This window comes from Lytechinus variegatus, chromosome 17, assembly GCF_018143015.1.
Source record: "Lytechinus variegatus isolate NC3 chromosome 17, Lvar_3.0, whole genome shotgun sequence".
Taxonomy (NCBI): Eukaryota; Metazoa; Echinodermata; class Echinoidea; order Temnopleuroida; family Toxopneustidae; genus Lytechinus; species Lytechinus variegatus.
Window position 1 is genome coordinate 3447501 of NC_054756.1, and position 11288 is coordinate 3458788.

Here is an 11288-nt window from a genome sequence, read left to right on the forward strand (position 1 = left end):
AGTTGATTGCTTGCATATTTTCTCACTGTATGTACGATAATCTTTAACTCAAAGAATCCGTCCTCTGAATATTATTTCAATGCAATGTACATGTAAATACTCAACAATATTGTTTAAGTTTGAAATAACTTTATTTCAAGACATTTCAGACATCAAAAAGCATTCCATACACCAAGCATTGATTTAGAGCATATAATTTAACAAATTCCCAGCTACCTGAAAAACATCATCATGATTTTACAATATATCAAAACATTTTTTTAAGAATAAAAATTTGTAGTATACGCTTAAGATTTTTTTTTTGTAATTCAGCAATAATTATTACAAAATGCAATTTCTAACGTCGTGAAAGTATTTTTTTAAAAAAAATGAAAATTAACATTATTAATCAAACTAAAAAAGTAGACCAGCAATAAGTTACATGTCATAAACAATAATTATTACAAAATGCAATTTCTAACATCGTGAAAGTATTTTTAAAAAAAATGAAAATTAACATTATTAATCAAACTTAAAAAGTAGACCAGCAATAAGTTACATGTCATAAGAAATATGAAGTTGTAATTTTTATATTAAAACACGTTTTTTTTTAAATACAGTATCTTGTGATAAAGTATGAATGCGTTAACTTTAAATTTGCGTTTATCTTTATCTTTTTTTGTAATAAGATAGCTTTGCATTTGCCATTTTTATTATTTATCATTGATAGGACGAAGTCACAACCATTTCAATATATTCGGGTTTCTTTATACTATAGCACCCTAAGGCATTAACAAAATATTTTATACACCAAATACTAATTAACAGAAATTCAAAGACGTACAGACATGACGATGAACAAACTGGAATGGAAAAACCCCGCACAATCATGATAATATAATGCGTTTCTCTTCAAATTTGGAGTTCACGTTATTTCTTAACGAGATGCCTTTGTCTGTATCATTTATTATTGAAAGCACTTTACAAATTCGCAACCAGTTCAATAACTATTTTGTATAATTAGAACGTAATTAACGCGTATACCTACATGACTTGGGCAGAACTAATGTGCAAAAAATATAGAAAAATTATTGTGCAAAAGAGTGACACCTCCCAACTTACGTAAATTCTATGAACACAATAAAACATTAAAGTGAATGCACGCATTTTGCTATGATTTTATGGCTCACGTGATATCGCCAATAATAAAACAATATCAATTTATTGGTTTAATAGTATCGCTTATAGTATTTGAAAAGCTGCGTTAATGACAACGGTACAGTTTTTGTCAATGATATATTGTATCTTCTTTGGATTTCATATATATTTGTATAACTTTTTTTTACTTTTGTTTTAGCATTATACACATTTTCTGTATCGTTATACAAACAAAATCGAAACTTGTAAAACAATGGTGAATACCAAACAAAACATAATGTAATGACATTTTTCTCTCATCTTTCGTTGTTTTAGCAAAAGATCGGTTTGTACAAATACTATCAGAAATAATCATAATATATGTACAAACAAAATCGAAACTTTGAAGTATTTTCAAGTAAAATACCCGACACGGGCTTACAATATGTTTGTGTTTGTCTTGTTTTTATTTTGTTACCTTACGTTAAAGGAACGACCCGTTGCCTTTATACACAATCATTATGATTTTTTACAGAATATAATTTAATAAATAAACATCTTTTTTTAAGTCCACTAAAACGTGAATACTTAAGTAACTCCAATGACTTTGGTGTTTTATAAACATATTTCAATCCGTGCCAAAAACGACGCGGCATATCTCGTACAGAGATGTATAAGCGAACAAAATAATGAAATGTACACAAAAATTTTCTATATGATATAAATAAAACATAGGCACATTGTAATACAGAAATATAGATTGTTTACCAGCAACAACCAAGGTGATTGATAAATAGCTTACAAAAATTTGACACGATGGAAAGAGAAAATGTGAATTTCAAACCAAACATGAAAGATCTAAAACAACTACCATATCAGAATGTTCCGTTTGCATTTATGGAACACTAACACTATTGTGAGTGCCCCCACCCCACCAATCAAAAGCAAAATCAATTATTCCTTTTAAAGTTCGGGTGATCCTTGTTTCTTTTGTCAACTTGCGTCAGTAATTTCGTGTTCAGTATGATATTGCCGAAATATTTATTCCTGATAAATATCAAAAGGTACAAGATCATAAACAATTAAAGCAACAAGCCTAACATTATTTTTATTTTTACACTTCTTAATGATTTTTTTACACGACATTAAAGAGAATGATTGTGAGTGTGTCACGTTTTTCGAAATGTGATTCAAATCTTGCAATAAAAATCAGGAATTTGTATCAGTTTCGTTTCATGATTGATGTGATTATACGATATATAAAATGACAATAAATAGATGAACATATAAAACACGGAGGGATTCGAATCATGAATACAATTTTGAAAACATAGAACAGAATAAGAAAACTACATGCTGGTATCCAATTTCAAAATCTTGAGAAAAAAATGAAAAATTAGTCTTATTATTTCTCAGCAAATTGCACCCCCAAAATATAAATTAATGGACATTTAATGTATAGTCATTTGGTACATGAAAGTCTTGTTTCTACGCAGTTCCAATTTTCATTCGAAGCATTTATGTTTGTTCCAACTTCCAAATGAAATATGGTTATTCTAACTGATTCGTATTTTTCTCAATTTCTCAGTGAGAGTTACAAATAGAAAATAATAATTGATAAGCTGCGATATTTTCATTTCTATGTGTTGGTCGGATGAAAGAAATAAGAACATTGTTTATCCAATTTCTCATTTCTATAGATAATATAATATAAAAAGTGCATTTTTTTCTTTGGTGTGCTTAGTACTGCGATTCTATCTTTCAGTGAAAGACTATATAAATATCTTCAATAAAATATATCAATATTTTATCAAAAAGCATTTCAGTAAACAATTTCCCAATACGACAACAGAGACGTACAATATTTCGTTTTCAAACGGTCGATTTTCATCAAAAGTTTTTGGGAATATTTCCGGAGAAATCTCAAACATTGGAATTCATATCTTATGTTTGTATTTACTGGTGGAAATACTTTAGGGCCTAGGCCCAATCACACATTCGCATCCAACAGTTACCCGCTCCGTGCCCCATGTGTATTGCGCAAAATCACCTGCGCAGCCCGATTTCCTCAGGACGGCGATGTCCCTTTCGATCGGCCGACAGTAGCCGGCTGGGTTGGGGGTCTCATCGGCTGGGCAGTTCTCGTTTTCGTTGTCGTTGGTCTGCGGTATTATTCTCTGGGCTCTAGATCCAAGGTAGCAATGTTGGCATTCGCACCTTGCCACCATGATTACTCTTGGCCACCTGTCACCGTCCACGTTTGGTTCCAGCCTGTCAATTAAAATAGAAATATAGAGAGATACATACAATTATTACTCTAATTTTTTTAATTTTATGCATCTACACTGTAAGAAAATTTATCTTTTATATGAAATAAAATAAGTGCCTGAAGCAGAGTCTCGAGAACACCTGTCATCTTACCGGATTGTGTAATCTTACAGAAATTGGTATTTGGTATGTGGAATCTCACAGATTTCCTTGAATAAAACACACTTTTCCCATTTTTAAACAGACCTGTTCTGTTAAATTGCACAAAAATTCCTGTTTTATGAATTTACAGATTAATTCTGTTATTGCTTCCTGCAAAATCTTATTTTTTCTGTAACATAACGGTATTTTTATGTTAAATCATAGCATACCTAGATATTATACGAACAACATTATATAATTGATATACTTATTGCTGTAAAATTGTCATTGTTTCCATTAATTGATTACTCGTAATAATTACCTTCATCTATAGGTTAAAAAGGGGTTATCAATTTCTTATCTACGTGTTGACTTACCCTCCCCCCCCCCCCCGCGAGCCTCCCTTATCCTCCTTTCTCTCCAAACTCCATTCCTTTCAGTCAATAACAATCGTCTTTGGTTGTGCATTCATTGATCCAATGCTTGTAATCATTATTCAGTGAGTCTACCATTCCTGTCACCTGTGTGTGCCCTCTCAAAGGACTCTTCGAATAGGGAAATTCCCTTTTCTGTCCGGAAAGGGGCTTAGTCTTTAAGTTAGACCCTCATTGCGCAAAGTGAAAATTAGCATTTTCAAGCAGTGACGTGATCCCTTGATGGGAAGGGATTTTAACGTATAAGCCCAGCATATTCAAAGATCTGTCTAAATATTATATTACATGTTCAACCTGCTACAGATTACCAATCAGCTAATACTGACCAAATATAATAGTGATATCTTCCCATTTTTATGCATTTCAACTTGTAATTATGTGTAAAATGTAATATATGTGATTACTTTGAAAGAATCTAAGAGAGTCAAAAGGGGCCTAAGCTTTGAAAGAATCTGTCAGAGAAAACTAATGTGGTATCATTTGACTCTATTTCTATTTCACCCTACAACGGTGAAAGTGGGAATCCATTTATTTGTAATATATTAGCATTTAAAAGGCAAATGGGGCATCAATGGTAGACTATTTTATAGACCTTTGCTCAACGCACATGCATTGTTGAAAACAATAACACGCCACTCTTGGCTGATCTGTTTGTGTTCTATACTTAACACGAGTCATTGGACAATACTGTTTCTAGACTATATACACGTTTCACGAAAAACTAATTTCATATGTGGAGAACACTTGCTACTTCAACATTACAGGGTCTTATTTTTATGATTAAAATATATTGCATAGGCCTATTTAATATAAACAAGCACTTTCGTGCAGACTCTTATGTGACTGAAATATCATCGTTTAATTTCTCTGCTCGGTTGCTCTAATTGTAACACATAGTATATGGAATGAAAGTGGGATAGATTTGTCACTTATACATCGTCACTTTTCAAGCACTAAACAAAATTTTAGGCGAAAATTTTCAGGGTTTCATGTTATCACCATCACAGACATGGTTGATAATTCAGACCTTACAGCTCAGATTTTGAGAAGGTCAAATAAATGTTGTCCATAGTTTTTAAGAGAGAGAGGAAAAATCCCTTTGACATATTTTAAATAAGGCATGAAATGAAATGTACCGATTTGATATCACCTCTAACACACCCACCATCGAACAATAAAATGTATTTATATATCAGCTCGTATCTACATTTGAATTTTTGTCTACCAGTTCAATTTATAACTTAATTGACGTCACTAAAAAAAAAGAATGCCCATGCAACGTACACGGTCTTTTGTCAGATAACTGAAAATACGACAAGGCGGATGCACCCCCATGTTTGCATCAAAAGGATAGAAGGGTTGCGGGTTTTTGAGGTCAGCCCACCCGCCCAAGAACGCAACGGGGTATATAGAGCATTGACTGTCGTTTATAAGGGTACTATGAATGAATGATTGAAGATCAATGAATTATTTTTTTTCCATTACTTACAAAAAATTTCACAAAGTCGAATGATGAAATAATAGCTTAATTTATTATAGTTATAGCTGACTGGCTTCATACACATATTTCGATTTGATTGATATTTCTGTAAAAAAAATAACTTTCACTGCATGTAAAGAAATAAATGGGGTAAAATGAAAATATTTCTTTCCATCTAAAAAGATAAATCGCGCTCATTAGAATTCTTTGTAAATTTCATTTAAAGATTATATTTTTCAAAGTATATTATATTAACAATGGAAATGTGAAATCAAATTCATGGAGGAAAAAAATGAAAGGGGGGGGTAACGTTTTATATCCATTTGAATAAAGCGGAAATAGATTTTATACAAATCAACATTTTTGTTGTTAATGCGGCGACTACTAGAATATCTTATTTTCTATTTCTAAACTTAATAGCGTGTTCCATTATTTTCGGGGGTGGGTGGAAGTGGTAACGTACGCGGTCCCTTCTAAAAGGGGATTCCCTCGGTGGTGACGTAATGGCTTGCGTAAAATCACGTAAGGGCCCTGGTATGCGAGGGTAGTCGAAAGTATTTCCTAATACTCTTACAATTCTAGCTGACAATAATCTGATGTATATTGTCCGTTGGAAGTTAACCAAATTTTATCTCTTTCATTTGCTCCAGCCTTCCTCTGTTACTTCTGCCCCCTTCATTATCATTATTCGATCCTCAATCTCAATTTTTCTCATCTTTTATCCTCCTTTCCTAATCTTCTATCGTATATTAGAAAATTTAGTATATGCATATCTAATCACGCTTAAAAGAGTAAGGTAGTGTTAAACCCCCTTTTCACGCTCTTGAGAAGGGGAGAAAGCATGAAAGTACGCTGTAAAAACTGTGGTGTTAAAACTGACACCAATTGGTGTTAATAGAAGACCACACCCTGAGGTGCTAAAATAACACCCTAGAGATTGAACATAACACCAAAAGTGTAAATGTAACAACCATAGGTGTTGTAATAAAACCCATTATAGGTGTAAAACTAACACCACCAATTTAACACCGGTGTACATAACTGGTGTGGTCCTCTATGTACCCCGGTTAACACCACACGTATGAAAAACAATTTGAACTTACGGCACAGTGGGGCACGTGCTTATCCTTGCGGGTGTAGGTGAGGGGAAAGCAACTCCGTGTCTGATGGGCCGTGCGGGCGTAGGCCACATCACAAAACTGGCTGAACTATTCGAGTCAACTTCTCTGTCATATTTCAACTTCAACACCTTCTTGTTCAGGTCAGCGCAAGTGTCTGTTTGTCGTCCTTCCATCCTGTCCGAGTTTGATTCCGAGTTTCTCTGCCTTTTGACTTGTTTGTTGAGTCTGTTTCTCCTCGGTTTGTTCCTGTTTCGTGCAGCATCGGCTAAGTCATGGAACGCCACCAGTAAGCACAGCGTCACGATCAATCCCTTGTGTACCATTTCCTGTCAGAAAAGATATTTTTAAAATTCAAAATTCCACGAAAGTTAGCATTTTCAAAGCGATTTTCCGAGACAAATCTATCGTAGGGCTATCGTACGCATTATCTTAATATATGAAATGAGCGTGTATGAAAAAAAAATAATCAGAAAATATTCTATAACACAACATAAGGATCTGCGATGTTGATTTCTGAATATCAAGGAGGACATGGGTGAAAAAGGAGAGAATTAAGAAATTATTAGCTTGGTGTTGGAGTCTTTAAGACATTTTCCTCCGTGTTTGCTTACAATTTGGGAGATGTTTCAACGGGAAGGTACGCCACGAGCCCGCACGATCGCAAATGATTCTTTCAATGAGAGACTTCGCCGCTGCCGCACTCGATAAATAGACTCTAGTCCTCTCCTCAAAAAGGGAAGTGGTTAAAAATAGAACAAGATTCACAAAAGAGGGGATCCGAGCTCAGTATTTATTAGGGAGAGGATGAGTATTGCCAATGGGTGGGGCTTTGAGGAACAGGGACAGAGCTCGGTCGAGAATTTACGGATTTTCCCGGGTTTTTTCGAATCTCCTTGCAATATTATCTGAAAAGTGTATATATTCTTTAAAAATGCTATATTTGGGAAAAATATTAGCTCTGTATTTGCATGTATATAGTAAGACAACAATATCCAGTGCAGAGAACATAACAATAACAAGAGTTGAGGCAAATATATAGTTGCTTGAACCCAAAGCTAATATAAAAATATAAAGACATGAAAGAAAAAAATATTGCTCTGCACGAATTCAATAAATCATATTTTTCCACCTATGGGTAATGTTTAATTTCATGAACAATAAATTATAATAGGCCTATATGTTATTTTATTTTAAAAACAAAACAAAAATAATGTGAATTTCCCTTCTTCTTTGTTTTTTTTTGTTTGTTTTTTTTTCTTAACATAATCATTCTAGTTGTACTTGTAACATCTAGGACCTATGCCTGTCCTCTCTTGCAAAATAAGACATTTTCGATCGTCGTAATAGCTCGTTATATACTAGGTTCATTTGATTAAAAGAAAGTATTTGTAAAATCTCTAACTGACTGATGATCAAGTCTGTATGCTTTTCAGAAGTATGTTATACCAATCATTTCTAAACCTGTTACAAGCAAACTAAATAACAATATAAATTCAAATAATATTATTTGAAAAACACTCATTGCAAAAAAAAAACTGATTCGTAGAGCTACATCCATTCAAATTCTTCTCAAACACTCCTAAAGCAAAGGCAAATGAAACAAGACTTGAACTGTCATGACTTCTATATTAACAAGACATATATACCATCTGACGTGTCTGATGTAAAGATGTACATTTTATATAGGGCCAATATAAGTAGAATTTTTCTCCAAAACAGCGGGAGCATTTAGTAAATTCTATTGATATAAGTTTTGGTTTTACACTGCCAGAAATAAGTAACAAACTAGATGTAACCAAACAAAATGCACACACAATACTACAGAGCATCTCACTGCTCCAAGATGATAAGAGCGACATCTTAAAATAAAAGTTTAAGAAGTTGAAAATCTCCTTCATAAAGTCCTTACCCTGATCGACACCATGGTTGTTAAATTATATTCTTCTTCACAGAAAATTTTAGAACTTGGTTCACCTGATCCTCTACCAACTTGATTTGCCTCCACCTTTGGGCTACTCTCTTATTTATGTATTTCAGCTAGATGTTTTTTTCGAACGGAAAAAATATATTTTTAGATTATGTTGTAACAATCTGCGACTAGTCCACGTGCATGGCATTACACTGGTGTCGGTGCGGCGTTTCGATTTTCGGGGATGTCCCGGAACTAGTCTAATTTTCAGACATAACTTGATTTTTTTTCGCGTTGCCTTTTGAAATCAATTGAATATTACACCCGACAAACAAATATGAGACTTAACGTTGTTTTGTACAAAGTTAGAAGTTTCGTTTATGATGGTTAAATTTAATCAAAGGAATAATTAAAGGAATCAAATTAATAATCAAATTCTACTCGATAATTAACTGGTCAAATAGTTGAGATGATCATTGCGCAAGCTTCTCCTCTCTTGGATTCTCGGATTCTTCTTTTTCATTATCATCATAATTATTATGATATTATCTTATGTTTATCTCAAGAAAGTTGGTTTCTTTGTTACCATGGTAGCAATAACATTTGAAAAGGAGTTTCCTAATAACAATGATAATGATGTAATGCCAAAGATTATGGCAGAAGCAAAATTTGCTGAAACTGCAATGATAAGTCACAGCAAAAGATATACATCTACCATGATATCGTCATTATCTTAATCATTACCGTCGTCGCAGTCGTTGACCGTATCATCATCATCACCACCGCCACAATAACAACAACCACCATCATGATCATCACTTCCATGATCATCAATTTTCTCGTCATTGTCATCATCTTCATCATAAGCATCATCCTCATCGTCGTCACTACCATAACCAATATCAAAGTACGTATCAGATCGGTCATATTTACTTATATGATTGATTCTGACCAAATAATCTTAATCTTTATTCGTTACAATCATCCCCTTCAATTGCGTCATGAGCCCAAAATTGTGAGGGGGCCATCAGATATGGCACATCGGGCAAGACTTTTATAAAACGTTGCATGCGAGCGAGCGAACATATCGCAGGAAAAAAATTCGCCATCTTGATTACAAAAATAAATTGTTGTGATAGTTTTTCTGCATGATATTAAAACAATACTATCATCTTTCACCCTTATCTCTTTCCTTTTTAAAACTGTTGCCTTTTTTTCTTGGTGGTGAAAAATATGGGGGGCAAGAGCCCCCCCCCTGTATGCCTCTGAAATTAGTAAATGCAAATCATATACACTGTAGAAACTGTGGTATTAAAACTGAAAGCAGTTGGTGTTAATAGAGGACTACACCCTGAGGTGTTAAAATTACACCCTAAAGATTGAACATAAGACCAAAGTTGTTGTAAAAACGCATATGGGTGTTAAACTAGCACTGTCATCTAACACCGGTGTAAATTAACAGATGTGGTCCTCTATAGGTGCCGGTTAACACCACAGTTTTTGCTGTGTAGAAATGCATTACCTATTTTGAAAAGGGGGAGTTAAAATAGAATTGATTTGAAATCGATTGTTATTTCAATTGCAGGTTTTCAATAATTTATCAGTCTATCCCATTATACTCTTGTACTGAGACTCTGACAGGATATAGAAGCATATTCTTTATTGTATCGTCCTCCTTTATTTCCATGAGTTTTAGGTCCTCATTAAGGCAATCAAAAATATTGATAATCGGATATTACCCCATGATATCAAACAATGTCATTTACATGTCGTTCTCATTAGAATATTTCTTGCAAACATGGCCAATGAAGGTTATAGATTTGGATAAATAAAAACAAATCAACCAAAAATCGCATGTTAAACAGGATGCAATCAGTCATCATGGTCATCAAAAAAACAATATTTTGTGAGCAATGTTGTCTTTTAAAAACCGGAAAAGCAGAAATTCGATGCCGAAGAACAAACAGGAATGTGAAAAACAAATGAATTAAACTAAACTGGATAGCGAATTGATACGTACACAATCACATAACACAACCTTGATTCAAATCTAAGTTGTAATAATGGTAATGAAATATAACAATCAAGACCATGGGGGTTGAGGGGGATGTGCAAAAAAAATAATGATATTGAATAGCTCGAGCACCGTCCCCATTTCTTCCTTTTTTCGGTAACCTATAATATCAGTTGAGGATTCATGTCTGACTTTTTTCAATACCATTCCAAGAAACGTGATATCTACATGTAATTATGATTAATAATTTTTTAAAAAAATATTCATTTCGTCTCGAAACAGACAGTTATTAAGAATCTCCCTCCTGTTCTATGTTGATTAATTATTGTCTATACCTGCATGGCCTGTATACTCATTGTGTTTGTTCTTTGCTTAATTATTGCTCCCGATAGAAAACGAATCTTCTTTGGCATCAAATATGGATCTATTTATAGAGTTATCGGTTTCAGTATATGAATATGATCCCTATATTTATTATTTAATCATTAGAATCATTCTTTGTACTACCCCTCACCAATTATACCTTATAAGCGAATAATGGAATCTGATGTTGGGGGAAAGCTCAAAGTTTTTCGTCCCAAAGAAGTTTTTTATAGTTAGATCATTTTTTCATACTACAAAAAAAATTATTAGCATTTGAAAAATAGCTTCCGGTTAATGGTAATCACGCAGTACGGAACAACAAGAAAATAAAAGACATACAGCAATAGTGCTCTGACAATAAGAAAGAATACATAATTATCAAAGTGAAACTTCATCGGCAGATTATCCAGGTAAAGACTGATATTTCTTCAACTTTCGTTTC

At 33.5% G+C, this 11288-nt stretch overlaps 1 protein-coding gene across 2 annotated transcripts; it reads right to left on the reverse strand.

The window, feature by feature from the left end:
- Positions 1 to 366: 366 nt before the first annotated feature.
- LOC121431048 lies at positions 367 to 8602 on the reverse strand. 2 transcript variants are annotated; one of them, XM_041628516.1, is made up of 3 exons: positions 8470 to 8602; positions 6543 to 6886; positions 367 to 3387 (listed from the first exon to the last, which is right to left on the reverse strand). In XM_041628516.1, the coding sequence occupies exons 1-3, from the start codon at positions 8482 to 8484 to the stop codon at positions 3090 to 3092; spliced, it is 657 nt and encodes a 218-aa protein (XP_041484450.1). In that variant the 5' UTR covers positions 8485 to 8602; the 3' UTR covers positions 367 to 3089. The 2 variants fall into 2 exon arrangements, with proteins under 2 accessions (XP_041484450.1, XP_041484452.1); XM_041628518.1 differs by lacking the exon at positions 8470 to 8602 and adding an exon at positions 7172 to 7260.
- Between the last annotated feature and the right edge of the window lie 2686 nt (positions 8603 to 11288).